The sequence below is a fragment of the Parambassis ranga genome, chromosome 3, assembly GCF_900634625.1.
Source record: "Parambassis ranga chromosome 3, fParRan2.1, whole genome shotgun sequence".
Taxonomy (NCBI): Eukaryota; Metazoa; Chordata; class Actinopteri; family Ambassidae; genus Parambassis; species Parambassis ranga.
In genome coordinates, this window is record NC_041024.1 from 24,403,844 (window position 1) to 24,426,386 (window position 22,543).

Genomic DNA, 22,543 nt, shown 5'->3' on the forward strand with positions numbered 1-22,543 from the left:
TTTTCTCAGAATAACCACAAGCGTGAAGGTTACTTTTGAAATGTAAATGGTTTCACATAAATAGGTACCCTGTTAAAAATGGAACTTCACTTCATCAAGCATGCATTTTAAATATTACATTTTTTGTAACTGTGCAACAAAGCTGATAACGGGTAGTTTTTTAAGATTTAATAAGATTGAATTAATGCTGCAGACTGTCAAACTATTGGCAGATATACACTGAATATACAAAGATACCAATACATCTGCGATATATCGCTATCGATAACGAATTTAACGTTATTGAATATTTAACTGTGATTGCAGCCCAAGCTGCTTCTTTGGGATACTGTGGTACAGAATGTAATCACACTGATCCTCTGGATCAATGAGCCCACATGAGTCTGGGATGATCCTCGCCTCTCCTGGTAGTTGGTATTTTTAGGGATAGGGTGCATTAAGAGCAAGGATGAGGCAGCATCCATCCATATTTATGGTGTCACAGTGCAGTCTAGGATAGATGCACTCTGGTGGCACAACATACCACATAACACTGCTCCAACCTAAAGTCGTCCATCCTCTTTCTGTCATTGCGATCCTCTCTTTTTACTTGTCATTGTCCAAATGTTTGTACAGGGTAATAGTTTCAGCATGGAACAGAATAACCCAGTTTACTGCAAAGGATTCTCTTACAAAGCCAGTGGCCACGCCTGCAGGGACTCGCCCCACTGTAGCAGACACATTTGGTATGGTTTCCTTGGTACAAGAGTAAAGTGCAGGGTTGCCTCTGCAAAACCCAACACCCTGCCATGCCTTATGGTGTACATCGACACCAACCTGTCAGCAGCTGCTTCATCAAAGTGTCATTTATTTTATTCCCTTGATGTGATGCATGTATCAGCTGTTTTGTGCGTGGATTTTAGTGTAGAAACGTCAAATAGGATTCAATTATGACACAAGATAAGAATCATATCCAATTGATCGAAGTTACTGTGACATTATCATGCAGATAAATTCAATTTTAAGTTGGTGTGAAGAAAAAAAAACAGGAATTCTCACTTGATTGTTAGAATTCTAGTCAGGTTTTTTTTGTCTGTGTGGCCTTAGTAACTGAATCCACATCACAGTGCATATCTCCCATCTCTCCCTGGGAGCCTGGGCTGAAGAAGATATCTGGATAGAGTGACTGACTTTAGGGAACAAAGGGCCTTTTCTCCTCGCAGTCTTCATGTCCCATCCAAATCCTCTGATGACACACAAACTGAAGGGCCTGGTCACATTCCTCCTTTATTAGGCTTTCCCTACACTGGAGTAATAAAATATCCAGTGGCAGCACTAATGGCACTTATCAGAGTGATCATCTTCTTATTGTGATGTGCAGCACATAAAACCTGATTAGAGGATTAATCACTTTGATTTATGATGAAGACTGAAAGTGAAGCCCTTTCAGCACGAAGTTGAGAAAATTGTTCTACTCCTCCTGTTGCCAGAAAATAGTCAGTCATTAAACTAGTCAGTTTAATGTGCTAGCTTTTTTCCCCAGTAGTTTGCAACTTCCCTAGTTTTGTTTTGTAGCAGGCTGTAAATACGAACACTGCAGGAATCAGGACAATCTCTGGTCCAATCACTGTAGTTCTTACTTAACATTAAAACAGTTTTTAGGCAGAAGCGAGATTCAGGGGTGGAAAGAGTACTAAAATATTCTATTTAAGTAAATTTTGTTTACTTGAGTAAAAAAAAAGTAAAATATTTTTAGTATGTTTGCTATTTTAAAGGGACGTTTTTATAGCTGTAGTCTCACAGACCTAAGCACTTGCCATAAAGGTAATAATCAGCTGATCTGCACACTGTGAATACAACTCAAACATAATTTCTGTTTATCCTCAGTTAGTTACTGCTTGACACTGTTTCAAGCCTCTGATGCAAAATAGACGGGGTCGTTGACTTATCCAACAGCTTCTTAGCTGTTAACAGTGGGTTTTTGGTGTTAAGTAGGCACATTAGCTGCTAGTTTGGTCTCTCTGGGCAAACACACAGCATACACATAATAGAGCTATCACATATTTGCATGAGAAACTGAAGTGGCCACCTCATTTTTACTTTCAGCTGGCTCTGCGCCTCTACTTTCTTACTTACTACTTACTTACGTCTGTCCCTGTTTTAATGTGACTTTGTGCTTCTGCCCATCGTTTCACAGTTTCCCTTTAAAGCCTTTATCTTTTTGTTAAAGTCCAAAATTTGACACAACTACAGATGCAAATATCTGTTGACATGGAAACAGCTGTATAGCTGCCGGAGATAGCGATGACCATGTTGACGTTTCTCAACCTGGAAGCTTCCTGCTTCACCAGCAGCAACAGCAGCAGGTTGATGGATGGATGCAGGCATAAAGTGTAGGGACATGTCATGATGACAGCATTATAAAGATTCACCAGTCTATAGTAACAAAACTGCACAGTCAAGGTTTGTGGACTTCACTGTGTCATTTTCTGTTGTAAGAACTTCCAAATGTTTCGGTGGTCAAATGAAAGAATCTTGAGACGGATATTTCTGGTGGTGCAGTGTACTGACAGGAACATGTCGATGCCTGCGCTGCATCCCTATGGGCATTTCTCCACTCGAACAAGCACAGTATGCTTACTCACACTGCTGCTATGTTCTGGAAGAGAGGTTTGGAAAAGATAAACATCTGTCTGCATGTTTTTTTTTTATTACTGAAAAGAGCAGAAACATGCTGGAACGTCTGTGTTTCAGCTGTTTGTTAGTCTGTATTGCAAAGTGTACACAAAGGTCACTAACTACTGTATATATGAGCCCAGATTGAAGTGATTCTCCTCCTCTAAAGCTCAGGTCTCATATCCTGTCCAATGTCTTTTTAATATCCTGACCTGGCCCTTTTCAAACTCCTCTTTTGGCATTTTATAGTGCATCATGTCCAGTGCACAACTTTCACAATGTCTTCAGTACTTTTGCCAACTCAGAATTTATTCAATCTCTTTTCTTGCCACAGGCTTTATAGGTTTTAATGGCTATGATATTATTCACTCTGACTTTACTTGTCTGTTTGAGCATCTTGTCATTAAAGTCATCCTTATTTAGTATTCGACTCCACTGTATAGCAGCAGTTTACTCACTTGTGAATATTAATGAAACGCACCCATCACACACATCCATACCGAAGCTATTGTGAGGCTGTCGTAGGTGTGAGAAGCTTTTTTCTCTGAGCTGAAAAATTTGTTTAGACAGACCACCCGTGTTTACAAGGGAGCCAATTACAGCAGCATAATGCCGTCTCCAATTAGATTTGCATGGCCCGCTCAGAGGCAGGCATCGCTTATTGTCCTGCAGATTAAACCCAGCCAGAGCAGCAGCAGCAGCCATACTGCTCCAACAGAGGCCCCTGACTGCACCATGCCCTCCATCATCACACACAGGCTTATACGTGAACATCCAGACATGCACGCATTCACTGATGGATGACTGCACGGCAACGTGACCGCAATGCATTTACTCCGCTGGGCGGCCCACATTTAACTTTACGACTCTGCTGGCTGCTCCTCGCTTCACACCAGCAGTTTTTGTTTTCACAGATAAAGAAACTCATTTGAAATATTTATAGATGTTCATCATCAATTAAGTGTGGCATTTCCATGAAGTAAGGGGACAGCTAGTACTCACACTGTTTATATTCAGCTTTTTTGTCTGAAAAGATCTTTTGAAATTGCAATTTTCTCCATATCCATGATCCAATATTACATCTCAGCCATATTTTATCTGCCTTTAGAAACCAATCTTTGTGTGGAAGACTCGGCGTCCTTTGAAGGTAAACTGCTGGTGTATTGGAGCTGATATGATACTTGAACATGGTTGTCTGGTCAAAGGGAAAGTCATCAACACAGAGCCATTGAGAGTTTGTTTCAGTTATATTGTTTCATTTTTTGTGGCTTGTGCATACATACTGTCTCTAGTGACTTTATCAATATTGCTTAGCAGTTGGGAGCAGTGTAGTAATAACCTCAGCTGCCGAGCTCCTTACACCTGGTCCTCACTGGTGCCAAAGCGTGGCCATTGAAGCAGCAGGTGCATGGCACTAGGGCCACGCGATGTGGAAGAAAACTTATTACGGTAATTTGTTTCTGCCGATATGAATCACAGTATGGAAAAAAGAAATGGGGGGGGGGGGGGGTAGCTCAAACACCATCCCAGTCAAATACTCTGTACTTTCCTCTTCAAGTACAAGCCTCCATGTGTCTATTATAATGTAATGACAGTGTTTTTAATCAGCATCAGTTCTGTATATGGTCTCTTTAGGGAGCATCTCTCTAACAGCTGTGCTTTTAAATGAAGGTCTTTAGCTTTCAGGAATAACTTGTGGCTTACCTTGACTTGCCTTTGTTAGAGAACCATTAGGTTGATTAGCACAAAGGGATGTTGTGAGGTTAATGACTGTGAAGAAATTGGACTAATGAGGCATAAGTTGCTATGGTGAGGTCGTATAATTAGGAAAGGTGCAAATGACTGCAAAGCCACGGGAGAGAGATGTGAAAACATCCTGACCGGTCGGCTGTCAGCTGATGACCCCTGGTGTTGCCCTGCTGGATACATTCTGAGCCAGCACAGATCTCTCATCCAACATTACTGTCAACTCAAGTAGCCTGGAAAAATAGTCTGAGGCAAAGAGAAGGGGTTTGTTTAACCTTCATCCATGAATAAAACAAATATGACAGTATGTTCCAGCAAGTTGAAGCTTATTTTTATTGTTAATCTAACACACTAACATTTTTAACAGGTTTTATGTTGGATATCGGTTAGGTTGCAGTTACGATGTTAAAATATACAAGTTTAATGTTTGCATAATCACTTTAACTTGCAGCAAAGCAGTGAACATCACACAATGATGCTTCCGAATTTCATTCCAGCATTTCATTCATTAGCTGTAGATTTCAATAAAGCGTGGTTGTTTCTCTTGAGGTTTTATCATCCATTTACCTGGCCGCTCCAGTGGTCACATGTTTCCCACACACTAAAACAGGCCGCCAAAACATAATTTGCAAGCCATTTTAGCACGTGTGTTTTTAGCATGTATTTATTAATTACATCCATGCAGATAAATGACTCCATCTGCTAACATCCTCATAGTGGACATCCTCACCCTTACTACCCCGTGTTCTCTCTCTAACACTCTAACACACTCTCAGGTACTAAAATTTGGCACCGTTCGGTTTATTGTAAATCACTACTCAGTGGTACTGACTGATGACTGCTGCTAGATAGCCTGCAAGTCCATGAGACAGGCTGAGTCACACCTCTAGTTACATTTTGGTGAAAAGCTGTTTCTTGTTGCAATAGATATTACCTCCAATAAATCTGCAGTTCTCTCTGTACAGATACTGTTTGAATGGGATTGAGAAAACATGCTGCATCTACAGTGGGGCATATCTCACTAACTGCAGCTTGTTCCAAACAGGCACAGTTTGAACAGGCCTAAATAAGTGCTACTAGTTTTCTCTTTACCTCAGGAATGCATCCACAATTTATGGCGTGCATGGCAAATCTCTTATCACAGGGTCCCTTGGGGGTAGAGGAGAGAGAGAGAGAGAATGTATGTGTGAGTGTCAGAGAGAGAAAGATGCGTTCAATAATGATTATCATCATGTCATGGATGTGAGCGGGCTGCTTCTGGTCTGTCTAATGTTCATTCTGAAAATAATTAGAAAGCCACCTCTGTGTCTGTCATATATCCATATAAGCAACATGACCGCATTAACATAGAGGCCACTGCGGCCAGTTTCTGTCAGACAAAACTGCAACAAGTTTTTTTTTACTATCCTGAGCACGAATTTTTTTAGTAGTGGTTTAGTAGCATGCTGTGAGCTGGTTTCAGATGCACAGCAGAGGCTGTCCCTTCACCTCTGAAGGCACAGCTTCTCCATTAATGATAAGGTTACACTGTGTTTTCATTGGCTGGTTGCCCTCTCCTAGGTGCAGAGGAATGCAGACTAAAACCATGGAAAAGCAAAGAGTTACTCTGGCACTTCCTGTGATCGTATTTAGCTCGAGGTGTCACTTTCTAGCACTCTCAGGCCTGTCCTGTCTCATTCCCTGAATGGCCCTTCCCCCGGGGGATCAGGCTTGTGGCTATATTCCAAAGCTGTCTCTTAAAATTAGACTTTTCGGGCTGCAGGCGTTCTGATGCTCCCTTCATTGGGAGGCAACGTCACACAAACCCTGCCTTCTTTTACATGGGATGAGATCTTGTCAGCAGCTCAGAAACAGCTGTCCCAGTGTTTACACATTTGGCCTCTTGCAATGAGAGAAACAGTAGATTTGGAAAGCGCCAGTTGGACTGCAGCAAAATACTCACTCATTTACTGATTTGTTGTGCAACATGTTTCTGAGGCGATGATCTGAAAAATACTGGACAGAAATAGTTGATTAACAGTTTGAGTTTGCCTTGTAGAGGAAACGGATACAGTACGGGTATCGGGTCAGTCCCTTACTTTTGAACGCAATCTTAAGAATGCTTGGATTTCTTCAGACTTGGTACGGATTAGCAGATGACCCGATGAGATAAGACTTTGATGGTCATGGTGTGCCATCAGGAAGAATGTTCTTGCTTTTGTGTTTTCATTTTGGACTGTAATTCAGGAATATAGTGCCAGCTGTGACAGAACTTTGCATACATTTTTATATTTGATCTACGTTTGATGCCACCATGTGATCCAAAAACACTTCACTATATACACACACACACACACACCAATCAGTCATAACTTTCCGGGCACAGACAGATGAAACGAATCGCACTAATTAGCTGGTTACCATGGCACCTGTCAGGAGGTGGGATATATCAGGCAGCAACTGAACCTTTTTGTCCTCAAAGTTGATGTTAGAAGCAGAAAAATGGACAGCAGGAGGAGTCACAACCAGTGGCAGCCAGGTCAGGGCATCTCCAAAGATGCAGCTGTTGTTTGGTGTTTCTGGCCTGCACTCATCAGTGTCTGATCAAAAGGGGTCCAAGAAAGGAAAAGTGGTGGTTCACGGTTACATGGGGAACAAAGGCTTGCCCGTTGGTTTGATCCATAAAATGAGCTGTAGTTCAAAAAGCCTTCCTTCTGACTGTTCTGCAGAGCCACAGTTGTACTTCTAGTCATTATTAACGATGAGTTGTCCTCCCTCTGCTCTCTGCTGAGCCATCTCCACTCACCTGGAGCAGTCATAGCACAGACAGCCTCCCTCTGCCAGATGCTAACCAGAGTTCATGTGTGAAGGGGTTATAGTTTATACTGTCTTTTAATTAAGAGAAAAACAACATAGCTAAGCTAAATCCAGGGTGTGTGCTTATGTAAGAATGGTCAGAACTGTTTTGGGAAACACTTTGCAAAATGGGCTTAACACACAGCATTTATCACATTCTTGAAATACAAGCTGTGAAACTCCGTGGTCATACCTGTGCCTTCATGTCACAGTGCAAACCTGTATAGTTGAACCTCTAAATTGTAGTATCACTAACAGCTTCTTATCTTGTGTCCACAGATGCAGCAGCTCTTCTATGAGAACTATGAACCAAATAAGAAGGGCTACATACGAGATCTCCACAACAGCAAGATCCACCGAGCCATCACCCTCCACCCCAACAAGAACCCTCCCTACCAGTACCGCCTGCACAGCTACATGCTCAGCCGTAAGATCGCTGACTTGCGCCACCGAACCATTCAGCTCCACCGGGAGATCGTCCAGATGGGGCGCTATGGAGCAGCCGAGCCCAGCCGAGAGGACCTCCAGCTGGGTATGCCGCCTTCATTCATGCGCTTCCACCCACATCAGCGAGAGGAGGTTCTGGAGTGGGAGTTTCTAACAGGAAAGTACCTGTTCTCTGCATCGGATAGTCAGCCGCCGCGCCGTGGCATGGATTCCTCACAGAGGCAGGCCCTAGATGACATCATCATGCAAGTAATGGAGATGATCAACGCCAATGCCAAGACTCGCGGCCGGGTCATTGATTTTAAAGAAATCCAGTATGGCTACAGAAGGATCAATCCCTTACACGGGGCCGAATACGTGCTGGATCTGCTGCTGCTGTACAAGAAGCACAAAGGAAAGACCATGACGGTTCCTGTGAGGAGGCACGCCTACCTGCAGCAGACATTTAGCCAGATCCAGTTTAAAGAGGAGGAGGAGATGGATGCCAAAGCTCTGGCCAGCCACATCAACAAAGAGTCAGACTCGCTTTCATTTCTGTCCAACTCCCTCAAGATGTTGGTGCCCTTTAAGCTGGCCACCTCTGGTCAGGACCAGAGGGAACCAAAAGAAAAGAAAGTCAACATCCTGGTACCTCTGTCAGGGCGCTATGACATATTTGTGCGCTTCATGGCTAACTTTGAACGTGTCTGCCTGATCCCCAACCAGAACGTCAAACTACTGATCCTGCTCTTCAGCACAGACAACAACACGGAGCGGGTCAAGCAGGTGGAGCTGATGAGGGAGTATCACATGAAGTATCCCAGGGCTGAGTTGGAGATAAAGCCCGTTGCTGGCTCCTTCTCCAGGGCTCTGGCTTTAGAAGTGGGCTCATTGCACTTCTCTAACGATTCACTGCTCTTCTACTGTGACGTGGACCTGCTCTTCTCCAGCGACTTCCTCAAGCGATGTCGGACCAACGCCGCCCTGGGGGAGCAGACTTACTTCCCCATTATCTTCAGCCAGTATGATCCCAAGGTGGTGTACGCTGGGAAGGTCCCTAGCAACAACCACTACGTCTTCACCTCCAAGACGGGCCTGTGGAGGAATTACGGCTTTGGGATCGTCTGTGTCTACAAGGGAGACTTGCTTCGAGCCGGAGGCTTTGATACCTCCATACAGGGGTGGGGATTAGAGGATGTGGACCTTTATAATAAATTTGTTCAGTCAGGGATTAAGTTGTTCAGAAGCACAGACACGGGGATAGTGCACGTTCATCACCCGGTCTTATGTGACCCCAACCTGGAGGCCAAGCAGTATAAGATGTGCCTGGGCTCCAAAGCCTCATCATACGGCTCCACCCAGCAGTTGGCCGAGCTCTGGCTGGAGAAGAATGACCACGGCTTCAGGAGACTGGCCAGCAATAATGGCTCAGTTAGGACAGCGTGAGAAAAGCTGGGCTGCAGACTGTCCCTAACTGTGCTCACTTCTTCCTCTTAGTGGTGTTTTCACCACTTAATTTATTTTTTACTGAAATGAAAGACTTCACATGGATATATTTTGAAAATATGTCTTTTTTAAAAAAATATACAGAAATGCCATAATGAACATAGAGACAATCCAGGCTTTGATTCATGTTAGAAGGAATATTGATCAATATTCTTGTGTGAGCCTGATCACAGCGGGGGCCTGAGGCTCCTTTAAACTGTTCGATGTTATCTGTCAGTATAGTGGGAGGTGTGGGGTTTTTAATGTGTACCTCAGTGAAGTACACAGTCATGGTCTTTAAATATTCTATTTGTGCAGACTGGTGTTCATGTACTCTCAGACCAACAGTGCTCGAAAATTCAACTCCAGATTGTGAATGTTTACAAGATTCTAAACATGTCATGAATGAAAATTCAAATCACAGCTCTCTCAATGATTACTACAGGCCATTTAATTAGATTTTATTTTGATTTACAGTGGTTTCTTTTCCATTTGTTTTTACGGTTTTGGTAATATAACTTAACACTGTTACTGTTTTTCTTTTATATATATTTTTTTTTTCTGTTTTATGAATTTCTGTGAACCCAACTGCTGGATTTGATATCTGCAATTCATTATTTTGCTGTCTAATTTATTGAATTTGCAGGCTCCATTTTCTACACTCTGACTGTTGAAATGTGTATATTGGAAAGATTGTATAACCATGTCAGTGGTGGGATAGTTTCTTTGTTCTTAAACTCATTATCACCAAAGAGTTTTGCACAGTCTGCTTTAGGTATCATGTTGCCTGTGTGCGTGTGTGTGTGTGTGTGTGTGTACATGAATGGGTGGTGTTTTCCAGGCACAAACATGAGACTGGCTGTATAATGGAGAGTACACACATCTATCCCAGGCCTTTTTGTATGGGTGCAGTGGGAGCAGGTCTGGCCTGAATGCCAGCAAGTTGAAATGGGAGCATTTTGTTTTGTAAATCTCATCCCTGTTTGAAGTATAAAGTGTTGTGGCTCATCCCTCCCTGTCTGCAGAGGTGTGGCATTACTGGAAGCCCACACTGTCTGGTCCTGTGTGACAGCTTGGATGGTAGCGAGTGTTCTCTCGTGGCAGGGCTGAATCATTGTCCCGCTCCTGCCTGTGCTGCCTATGGACAGGTGCTGTGCTGATGTGGCACTCCAATTGATTACTGCTCCTGTTTAAGCGTTACAACATGAATGGCTGATTTTTAACACTGATAACAGGATGAATGACTGTGCTGTCATCATAGTGTTTTTTTTTTTATTTGTTTTTTTTTTATTTTTTTTCTGTTCCTTCAACTCTGTCCAAATGGGCAAGGTTTTCTATTTAAAAAGAAATAAAAGTGGGGGGAAAAGTGATCTGCTTCTTTGGTATTTTTCTTCATCTGTTAGTGTGGAAGGCAGGCCAAACACATCACACATCAGAAGAAGAAACACAGTGGTTAGGTGTAGAAAAACATCATTTGGATCTCTGTTCACCTTACTTTGAGACTGAACTGCTGGTATTCCAAGCCAAACTAACTCCTGATTTCTTGCTCCTACTTTATGGAAACTTTTTATTTTTTGACCATTTGGCCTGGTTGTGCAACCTCAGCCCTATGTAACCCAACACCCAGGTCTTTATAAAGACCATGGTTATCTCTGGACTTGACTACTTTAACGCCCTCCTAACCGAGGGTTAGGAGGTCTAAAACATGGCGGCGTGTCCGGTTTACAATAAACCAAAACACATTACCTTGCTGGTCAGTTAGCTTCACTAGCAACACTGATGCCTATTTCACAAATCACATTCATACTTACCAGCATCTGACCCTAGTGTGAGCGTTTCTCAAATGACACATCAATATTTTTGTGTCATCTGCATCATCAACAACACAAACTGTCACTTCTGTGAGACTCATTACATGCATAAAGGCAAAGAGCCACGCATATTCCAAGATATCTGTTCTCATTAATGTTCCATGGCTACAGAACAGATGTATCTGATAGATATATTTTGGGATCACATTCTGAAGTGACACAAGTCGGATTTAAAAAGAGAAAACTTAGGGTTGCTTCAACTTCATACTCTAACTGAAGACCATACAGAGTGGTTGTTGGGTCTGCTTCATCTTGCTTCCACACAGCAATCCAGACTATTTCCTGCCTCTACAGCACTTCCACTGAAGTCAATGGGACGATGCTCATCATGTCAAAACCTGACGGCGCTTCATGTTCGTGACGCTTTCATACCCTGACCATGCAGTCGAAGTGAGGCCGCCCTGGCCTTGAGGGCATTCCTGCGCTGGCATTCATAATCAGTCAATGGGAAAAAATCATTTCACACAACAGCTGCCAAGCTGCTCCTCTGTGTTTTAGATTGTGCAATTAATGAAAAAAAAACACACAAGCAATAAATCGAGTCCATCGGGGGGGCAGCGTGTAAAGTAAAGGTTAGCGTAGTGGCTGGCTCAGTGCTCAGTCTTTTAAAAAGACAATGAGAGCTGGAGTGTGTGTGAAGTGAGCTCTCTGCAGTTGGATTGTTGTCAGGAAGCTGAGAGAGGATAAGCTTAATTTCATTTCAGCCTTGACCCTTATTCAGCTGGCTGCTGCTTGTGTCACAAATACGGTTCGTGTTATTCCTGTTACACTGGAAAGTATTTCTTCTGTAAAATATATAGCGAAGCAATTGTATTAAAAACAGCTGTCAGACACAGCAACAACAGTAATCTGAAATGACTTTCACCACCACAGTATTTATTACAGTACTGATGTAAAACATTAAATTACACAGTCTCTTTTTTTTCTGGCCCTTCAAAGTATGATCATCTCCAGAATGGAATATATGGGCTTAAACAAGAGGAGCTTCTTTTAGCTTGTTTAATTTAGCGTTCATGCGTAGATATGTGAAATAACGTCTGTGGGGATTCCTGTAACTGTCACTTGTGTAAGAAGCATGTAATCAGCCACGTTGTGTTGCAACCACCAGTGACACACCTGTACTCAGGAAACCAATAACAATGCCTCATTCTGCTGAATCTGAATGTTTGCCTACACCAACAGGTCTGGTTTAGGGTCATGGACTGAACTTGTTTTTTTCCATTGCAACATTTTTTAATAGTTAAACTCAAATAGAAGAAGTAACTGTAGCATAACATTTCATCACCCTAGGATCTGGTTTCCCATGGTCTCCAGTCTATAAGAGTTCAGTCTTTTTATCAGTGAAGCTCTTGGACACAGCAGGAAGTAAAAGCTGAAACTTTGTCTTATCTGTATAGCTGCCTGGACTGATGTGAAACAGATGAGACCGGAGAGGACTCTATGAAAAGCTCCCTGCTGAACCACCTCATCTCTGCCAGACAGGCAGTGATTAGTTCCTGTTATCCATGGATAGCTAGGGTATGCTTAGATAATGTTAAAGGCAGCTATTTTAGGAATCTGGACGTTCGCACTTTTTTTTTTTTTTTTTTTTCGGTTATCATTTCCAATTCTCATACTGGCAACTGAGAAATCCTCTCCTGATGTGTTGCCAGGAGGACAAGATAAGTCTTTGTTCTGTGTGAAACTAGATCCTGAAGACAATCTGGAGCTAAATTTAAAGGACCACTGTAGACAAGGTTTCAGACTGCAACCAATAGACCACTTTGACCATCTAGACAGAGACCATGATGCTGACCTAGGACCTGCCTAGGCTCCTCCACCTTTCTGGAGACTATGGAAGGTCTGGGAGTCTCTGCTTCCCCTGTTGCTAGCCTGAAGGACTAAACAGTTTGTAGGGTGGATGGATGAATACTTGGGTCACCCTTTCACCCTCCAGTCATACAGGGGAATCTATAATGACTAACTTGCATGGCCCCTCTATAATGAGTGGAGGCAGTCCACTCCGGGCTTCTGCAGAAACAAGGTGACACAGAATAGTGGGGTCACTAGGAAAACATACCAATCACAACAGAAGAAGCAATAAGTCTTTCTGCTTTCACTGATTACAAAGACCCGGATGACTTGTAGGACATGCTAAAACAACTGTGGACTATTTTACTTCCAGTAACAGGACCATGGGAGGTACTCAGAGACTGTGTCAATGCCACTATTGAATGATGTGTTTTCAGAAACGTCACAGTGACTGAAACCTTGACCTATTTGACTTAATCAGTGTGCAGGATGTGAGTTGTTTTCCTGTTCGTCATATTTGACACATGGCCTCATGTGTTCTCATTTTTGTCCAACATTTCTGGAACAGAGAGGCTCCAAATGTTGTCCCTGAAAATCACCTGCGCAGATAAGATGGATCGTAAGAGGAACAGATGACCCACTCTGTCTACATGTCAGACAAATTTACCATCAGCTCTAAACAAACACAGTCCATCTTCACTACTGGCAAAAAGTGGTCTAGTCTATACTGGAAGAGAAATGTGAACCTTTGGGGTAAAAACATTGAGTCCGGGCAGTGAAATAAGTCTGAAGGTATAGGTGAGAGCAGGCATTTTAAGTTTAACAAGACGTGTGAGCTGATGTGAAACATGACTCACAAACAGATCGTGGAAGACTTGTGAAAGATGGTTGATTTACATTAGGCTGTAAAAGGATCTCAAACAGTTTAGATGGAGACTCTGCTGTTAGAAAACTTTCTATAAATGGATACATTCTAGCTCTGCAGCTACCGTCCTGCTCTGTGAGGTGAAACAGAGCCACACAGACACACACAAACTGAAAGTACACAAGAGGCGGACAACTTCTCACGCAGGATCCCATACATAGTGTTGTAGCAGGTATTGATCTGATGCTGATATTCATCCACTATCACCTCACGTATTTTCTTCTTAGTCACTTTAAATACACAACACACGATGGCACCATATAAAAGAAGACAGAACAGAAGTCCACCAGGACCAGGAAGTTCAGGACCTTCTTTGTTTGGCCCATCCAACGGGAGAAACATGCAGACTATTCACCAGCATTTGGATGTTTTGTAGGATAGGTATTACTAATATATACGCCTCAAACATCTTGCCTTATCCTATGCTTATAGCTATGCTTTCACCTGTGTGAGACAACAACAAAAACGTGGAACGTGCCGCTGCTGTTTTGGCTCGAATGTTGCAGTGATGTTGTGTTGTTAATGGAGGTACATGTTCATGATTGAGGCAAACTCAGGCCTTAAACTGTCATTCAAGTCACATTTCACAGCTTTGATCATTTCTAGACATCAGAAATTCTGGAATTTCATTAAGTCTCCTCAGCACCATAAGCTTACATAGAAAAGAGCCTATATGTGCTATGCTATGGTCTAGTCAAGCAACTGAAGCAACTGGATGATGCAACAACATGACAGGACTTTAACATGTTCAACATTTCCTCAGGTCACAAAATATGACTTGTATATTATTATATATATATTGTTTGTGTAGCCGGGAAATCTGCAGCAAATGTGTGATGCTGTCATGTCAACATGGAAGAAAAAAGGGGCCTTGTTGAGTCTATGACACCAAGACTAAAGGCACATCTAAAGGTAACGGGCATCAGCAAGGTTATCTTGAACTGAAAAAGCCCAAACCGGTTAATGTTAGGGCAGTGAAAATACATAATTGAGCATTTGAATGTTGATATTTAAGAAAAAAAACTGACTCATCACTGTGGAAAATGAATCCATGAGGGCAGATGTTGTCATTTCCTCAGTAAACCGAGGATAGACAGACACTGACACAAAATCTTTTGTTCTCCTCAGACTTCATCACTGCTGACAGCAGTGAGGTACTAGCCACACAAGTCAGAACACGCACACACACACACACACACACACACACACACACACTGAGGTGTGGGAATGATCAGAGGCTATTCTTTGGAGTGAGCCAAATGTCTTTGAGACAGTTACAAGAATCAAACAGCAGAAGCCTTGTCCTGCTCTGAGGGGGTTGTTGTTTATTTCATAACACAACCTCACCAGCCTCCCACGCTCTGCCTCTCCCCCCTCTAATCCCCTTCCAGTCACACTGCAACCACGATTAAGGTTCAAACCCTATTGATCTGGTGCCACTTTATTATTGTGATGGAAATACTGAGGCGTCTGATTAAAGTTCTTACAGAGGATCTCTCCACAGGTTTATCCTGATGACTGGGTAGAGACTGGAGCAATGCTTTATAATGATGAATTATCTATTTACTGATACTTAACTATGCTTCATTGCGTGCAGATATTACTAAGTATATTAATATTAAAGTTATTGCTATCACACACGTATAATTTCTGGAAACACATGAGCCCCGCTGGCCAGATGGTGGCGCTGTATTTAGGCCTAGTTCGAGCTCAGCTCAGTGTGCTCATCACAAAGACCTCCTGAACCACACAATTCCACTATATATTAGCTAATCTGCACAATGTTGCAGCTAAACTAACCTCAGTTTAGCAACATGGCTGCCAGCAAAACATATTAGGAACTGGAAAGAGAGAGAGAGAGAGAAATAATCTATGTGACAATTTGTCCAATCATCATTAAGCTTGCTGGGTACTCAATATTCCCTCGGGGCTAACAGGTAGCAGTGGGAGGGCCACACCTAAAGACTGAAGCTCTGCCTATTATGAATTATATATCATTATAGAACTGATTAACTCTGAATTACAGTTTAGCTCTGGTAGGAAGCCAGAAAAAAAACTTTCATTTGAATTATATTTAAATGTGTGAAATTACAGACACTTCCTCCCTGGATGTGTGAAACTTGGTAAAATCACAACTAGCACCTCTCCAGATGTCCTTTCCCGCTCTGCACCTGTCGGCTTTTTATATTTCTCTGCACGCTCATTCTCAAAAGGAAGCTTCAAATGGTAAAAATACAACAATCTGGTCTTCACAGACAAGCCAGAGCTTCCCTCCATGGTTTCCCCACATCTGTCTCTGAATTGCTAAAGGGCTACAGATACAGCAGCTGTTAAATTATCTGTCACCTTCACAATAAAAGCATACTACTGTTATTAATGCTTCCCAACGGGTGCTGCAGGCCGGTCAGGAACCCTTCAGGCTGTATGATGCACAGGTCTGATCTGAGTGATACACTTTATAACACGTTTAACCCAACCAGAGGGGGCGCCAACAAACAGAACATCTATGAAGAAATACAGTGACATCTGACCAAGTGTCACATTTATAGATCAGTCAAACAAGGTATTTATATAAGTGAATGTGGGCGGGGTTTAACATCGTCTGCTGTCTTGTGACTTTGTTGTATATATATATATATATATATGTACAAATTATATATATATATATATATATATATATATATATATATATATATAATTTGTACATTTGTACAATTGCTCTTATATGTATATATAGAGAAAATAGAGAAGAGAAGAAGAACATACATACAGACAATCATACATGCACAAATTACAGTGGACGAAGACACAGCAGGTCACAGGTTATTCTTTTTTTTCCATTTTATTTATGCAAGGTTTTCTTTTTATTTTACATAACAACAGTAAGACACCTAAAATAAGATACAATAAGAAAAGAAAAAAAAACACAGCAACAGTACTGCCATCACAAAAAAACAAATCAAATTCAACATGTCTGTACATATAAATGAAGTGTCCAAAGAGTATAGATTAAAGGCAAGTCCCAAGGTTTAAGCCACCATAGAGGAGCAGGCCCGGTGCTCCAGTCTGTTTAAGTTGTCTGTAGAGAATGTCTTTCCCCTTTGTTGATATGATCCACAAAGGGACCTCAAATGGCACGATATTTGGGGTAAGCATCACAAAGTTTGTAACGCACTTCTTTGAGATACAAACAGGAAACCAGTTCATTCAGCCATTTCTTAGAACAAGGTGAAGAGGCAGATTTCCATTCCCTTAGTGTTACAGGTTATTCTTAATAATATTCAGAAAGCATTAACAAGTTGCCTGACTTGTGTCTGTGAGCTGGTTGGATCTGGATGTGGGTGAGGTCAGGGCTGAAACTCTTTATGGACTGTCTTTATGACATGTTCAAACAGGAACACCTACCTACGAGGTCCATTTCTAATCCTCTTTTTTAACACTTTTTACCACAGCGTGGAGCAAAAAATCAACCAACCAATCCAAACAGCCTTTTTCACACGGCCGTTTCAACACCAACAAGGAAGTCACACTAGAGAGAAGAGGAAATAAAAAACAGACATGCATCAACTGACATGACTGAGTAAACAGGGGTCATCTGATCTGAGTATGATATGCTGATGTGAAAATGTTTGTCCTATGAATAACTTTGTAAATGCTGTGTATCCTCCTGTTTTCTTTCCCTCTTAGTGCTTCCACACACACACACACACACACACACTCTTTCAGCTCTGTCTGTCTGTGATGGAGCATGAAAGCAGTCTGGTGATGGAGGTAAAAATGTGGAAGGTTTTTGTACACGCACCACTGAGCCGCCTCTCTCTGTGAGGAAGTCGTACATTATCTTTTTCACTTCCTGTTGTCTGGCTGTGAAAGTGTGAAAGCTGCTCAGATAGATAACCTATCTGTTGCTCTCAGTTACAGTGGTGCTCAGAAGCTAAGATACTCTGACAGAGATTAGTTTGGTTGTCAGCCAAATGTTTCTTGTATGAATGGACCAGATCATTCTGGTGCTCTTTTAACATCAGTTAATAACTAAAATAAAGCAAATGGCCCTCAAAGGTTTCAAAGTTTCCACACCTTGTTTGTTAGGAATTATACCACTCAGCTATAAGCACTGACAGGTTGGTTACCATAGTAACTGTCGGGACATATTAAGCAGCAAATGGGCAACAGAAGGATCTGAGACAAAGACCCACCTGTGATGGTCTGGATCCAGCCATATTGGTTTGCTTTGACATCATGTGGATGGCTGGATGTGTGTGCATCTCTTACCTGGGGCACACGTGGCACCAGGGTGCTCCAAGAACATGAGCCGACGGGCAGCGTGATGCTGTGGTGAGTGTTCTGCTGGAAAAGCTTGGGTCCTGCTTTGACATGAAGCATGGCCATGTCCACCCTTTCACTGATACAGTATGGTATGTCCCTGTCACAAAGCAAACAATGGTTCAGGAATAATTTGAGAAACACAACAACTTTCCCAAGAAGCCAATCCAACAGAGCATCTGTGGGTGTGCTGGACTAAAAGGTTTGGTCCACAGAGCCCCCACCTCACAGCCTACAGGGTCTGAAACAGAAAGAAAGGGAAAGAAAGGTCGCCGGTTCGATCCCCGCTCCTACCTGCATGCTGTTGCATCCTTAGGCAATCTGAAGTTGCACCTTTGTGTGTGAATGTATGTGTGCAGCTGTGAATAAGCAAATGTAAGAACACTTTGAGTAGGTAGCAAGGCGCTGTAGAGACAGAAAGAAGAAGAAGAAGAAATGAAAATGTCTTTATGCTATGTTGTCTCAGTAAAATATTTTTTTTCTTTAAAGAATAGTATGTATATGTCTTATAGAGTACATTGATTGTACATTAATTTATCATTAATGTGAAATACCATCTTGGATCACAAATAAACAGACAGAGTTGAAAGATGGAGCTGTCCTCACAACGAGCAACACACACTCTGTATGAGACCAAGAAAAAGAGGAAACAGTCAAACTGGGGACGGATTAGCCATCCACTCTTTGTCTCTCTACTGCCCTCTACTGCCTGGTGGTTGGAGGAAGTACACCTATTAGCTATTAATCCATGTGACAACCTTAAAAATGTGTTGCAGCCCCAGACGTTTGTAAAATCCTGCTCCATGAAGGAGAAGGCCAAGCAGCAGGGCCAGCTGTGGGTATTTTGGCCTTGCCTGTTCAATGTGAGCTCACAGGGTCTGAGCATGATTTATTCATATCAGAACCAACAGAAGGCCAAGTCTTTTTAAATGACAAGAGCATCATTCATGATATTTGCCGTGCCACTGTGCCGACTGCTGAGCAAACCCCCAGCACGTACGCTGTCTTCTTGTTTACACAAGGGCCTGCAGGTAGACCAGATGAAACCGCCAGGGCGTCTAGGATCTGGGATCATATCGGGTCAAAATCAATATCATTTTACTCCCTCGTTAGTTTGCACAAAATAGGAATTGATTACTGTGAGAAATCTGTCCATCAGCACACGTGTTTACAGACCTGTACTGCAAATTGGAGCATCTTAAAAACCTAACCCCACAGCACTGAAAATCCAAATTAAGATGCCAAAATTCAAGTTAACACAGTTTCAGAATTTTAACAGAGGACCAGGTCCAGCTGGGTTTCCTTCTTCTTCAGGCACCTGGCAGAAAGCTAAACCAAAATATCTGAGCAGGAAGCAGCTTATGTTACTCACAGCAGCCTTGTTATCAGCTTCCTCCTCCCATCTGTCATCATCAGCTCATCAGACGAGACACCTCTACCCCCCCCTCTGATGACAGACAGGACATCTGTTTATCATACTTTATGAAAGTCATAAGAAATGTATTCAGCACTTTACTGTACTAAAACTTTTAATTATAATACACTTCTATTACACATTCCAGTAAATAAATAATTTCTGCCTTATTACATAATAACATACAGTAGATCACTGTAAGTGACAACAAAGCTGTTTGAATGGAAAGATGACATAATTGGAACATGTGAAACTATGTGGGCGTGGCCATCACCCCCTCAGCCAATACAAATCAAGCAATGGACTTCTATACTTCTACACACCAATCCAGTAACATTAACCCTGTGTTTGTTTTACAGTTCTCTGTCAGCAGCGTTCATACAATCGTGTGTTATGTTTCAGGCACCTGTGGGTATAATCTCTCTTTTTTTTTTTTTGCTAAATACGACATGTAGGGACAACTCTGTCCCACTAACATCTGTAAATCCATGGGTTTCATTCATGAAAAGTTCATCTTCAAATTTAAAAAACACATTCCAATGAAATGAGGAGATGCTTAAAAACACTGTCTCAGTTTTGAACAGCTACACAGTAAAAATGTCATGGTATCATTTCTGTTTACAGCCCAGCAAGCAAACTGCAGCTGAGAGGACACATCACAGCATGTTTGAATAACATAGGAAGTCTCTCTTCTCCACATCATGTCCAGTACATTCTGCATCTTCTCTTGATGAAGCCCCTTGTTGACCAGAGACAACAAAAGCTACTGCTCGCTGAAGATGATCTGCAGATGTGGGAGGAAGAGACGCAAGCAGGAGCACACTGCAGAGTCCGAGCCAACGCTGCCAAAAGTACACTTAATGGCAAAAGCAACAACAACTGGGCTGTTGCATAATGTTGCGCAGATGTTGCTCGCAGGCCTCTCTGGTAACAGTGCATGCAGATTCATATGGCACAGTTTATGAGGACAGTCTGGTGTCACTTCCACACTGAATGAAGGAAGACTGAAATAGAAGAATAAACAACGGCCTGCAGCAGCAGCTGGAGTCTGACTCACTTCACCACATCTTGGACTGGATCCTGTTTGACAACGTTCTGGAGTAAAGTCAGTCACTTATCAGGGCATGTAAGTGTTCACCCTTCATCTGTGATTGTCACTGAGGTGTAGAGCAGAGGGGGTGGGCTCGTCCTCTTCCTCCTGCGATGCCCTGATGTCAGCGCTTGGCGGCCTCCTGCTCTGAACACTGGCGGCCTGTCAGCGTGTATTCCCCCTCGGCTCACCTCGACGCACAGAGCTGCGATTCTGCGCCCCTCGCCGTTGCAGCACAACAGCTACCTTCTTTTCCTCATGTTGGTCTCCAAGTGGCCCAGTTCTTCGTAGGACTGGTAGAAGACTTCCAGCTCGTGGGAGCCCCAGCCCCTCCAGACACACAGGCACCACTCCATGTTTTCCTTCTGAAAGCCACATACAACTGTGTCCTTTGCCACTAGCGCTGCCTCCTCCAGGACCCTGAGAGACACAGGAAAAAGAGAGAGAGATACAGGAGAGGGATCAATCTGGGATGCAGTGTGGGGAAAGTTGGTGCAACATCTCCGTGTGCTGTAATTAGCTCTTCCTAGAAGCATGTGGGCAGTTCTGGGAAGCGGTTCCTTCGAAAGCCATGGAGGACAATGAATGCACTGTATGAGGGTACTATTTGCACAAGTGCTGGTGAAGAGGTGGATTTCTGCTCTTCTCTGCAGTGGGGAAAAAGGCATTAAACATTTAACTTCTATTGTGATTTACGCAGGCGGTGACACAAAGCAATGCAGGAGGAGGAAAGCCTGCTGGTGACCCTGTATCCTGTAACACCCATGTATCAAACACAACAACCCCAAATTATCTACTTCTATTGTCGTTTCATCTCTCTGAGGCGTGTTATTATCCTCTCCTCCTGTTTAGTGATATACGGCCAACAGGAACAGGTGAAGGCAAAAAAACTGCCCTACATACAAACAGACGTGGACAAATTCAACAATAACTTCAATCGGCCGATGACTCCTCCCCCATGACCTGAGTCCTGACCTCCCCTGTGTCGCCTATGTTACAGGTGCAGCATGTAATAACTGCTTATTAAGGACCCTGTTTAGAGTAGCCCTTTTATTGCCTGCTGCTAAAAAGACCAGCCTCCTTTGTGAAAGCTCACACAGAAGTCTTTTCTGTGAAGGACCAGCTGCTGGCTTCTTTACAGCAATAATTACAGACTCAGCAGAGCACCATAAGTACACGATGAAGGATAGGTTAAGCTTTATTGAGGCTGGATCAGTAAATTAATATATAGCTCTGAGGGTTTTTCCTTCCCCAGCAGTGAGGAGGGTTTAAACACAGCTGAATGTGGGCAGGTGGAAGAAAAGCCAGTTTAAACTCACTAAGATCACATAATGTTTGAATCGCTTCATTCCGTCCTGCACACGTCCAGTAGGCAAAGCAGACATTTGTGCTGCAGTTCTGGTGCAGGCTGCTCATCTGTATGCACTGTACATTGAGCTGGAGCATGTTAATGCCAGGGTGAGGCCCACAATACCACCACTTTTAACTCCCACTGTAAATAAGTAGGGAAACCATTCCATGACATCACCCAGAGGTTTGGGAGGATCCAGATGTGCCATCTTGGCAGCACCTGACTCCAGCTGGCTCCTGATTAATCCAAATATGGGCAAAGCTGCACCCTTGTAGCTATACTGTTTTGTTCCAGCAATGCAGTTGCATATTATATTATGAAGGTGCAACTGGGACCGAAGGCCAACCTCCTGATGCTCAGAAATCAGGTCTAGGTGGCAGTGTAAAAAATTGCCATTCTCCTCACGGCCTCCAGGGGGTGTATCTTAAAGTGAGTCAATCCCCACGTAGGGTACGAAGGCCGTTAATAACAGCATCATCTCACATCTCCATGATCAAGAATAGGATCTTTTTTTAGTCAATTTCTGGACTGCACCAAAATCTTAGGGACCAACTGAGGGAATTTCTTCAATCCTTGCACAACACACTAAACAAGCTGTGCATGTGGGTTACAAACAGGACAGAATGGCTGT

The 22,543-nt window shown here is 42.8% G+C and overlaps 2 protein-coding genes across 3 annotated transcripts in view; one reads left to right on the forward strand and one right to left on the reverse strand.

Moving 5' to 3' along the window:
• chsy1 (chondroitin sulfate synthase 1) overlaps positions 1–10,503 on the forward strand; it is a 40,332-nt gene extending 29,829 nt beyond the window's left edge. For both annotated transcript variants that reach the window (XM_028402542.1, XM_028402543.1), the window contains exon 3: positions 7,516–10,503. In XM_028402542.1, coding sequence (XP_028258343.1) covers positions 7,516–9,108 — 1,593 coding nt within the window. In that variant the 3' untranslated portion in view covers positions 9,109–10,503. The remainder of the gene's footprint in view (positions 1–7,515) is intronic.
• A 9,065-nt stretch (positions 10,504–19,568) lies between these two features.
• The window catches only part of lrrk1 (leucine-rich repeat kinase 1), a 53,062-nt gene continuing 50,087 nt past the window's right edge, over positions 19,569–22,543 (reverse strand). The window contains exon 38 of the mRNA XM_028401919.1: positions 19,569–20,981. Within this exon, the coding sequence (XP_028257720.1) occupies positions 20,804–20,981 (178 nt within the window). The 3' untranslated portion in view covers positions 19,569–20,803. The remainder of the gene's footprint in view (positions 20,982–22,543) is intronic.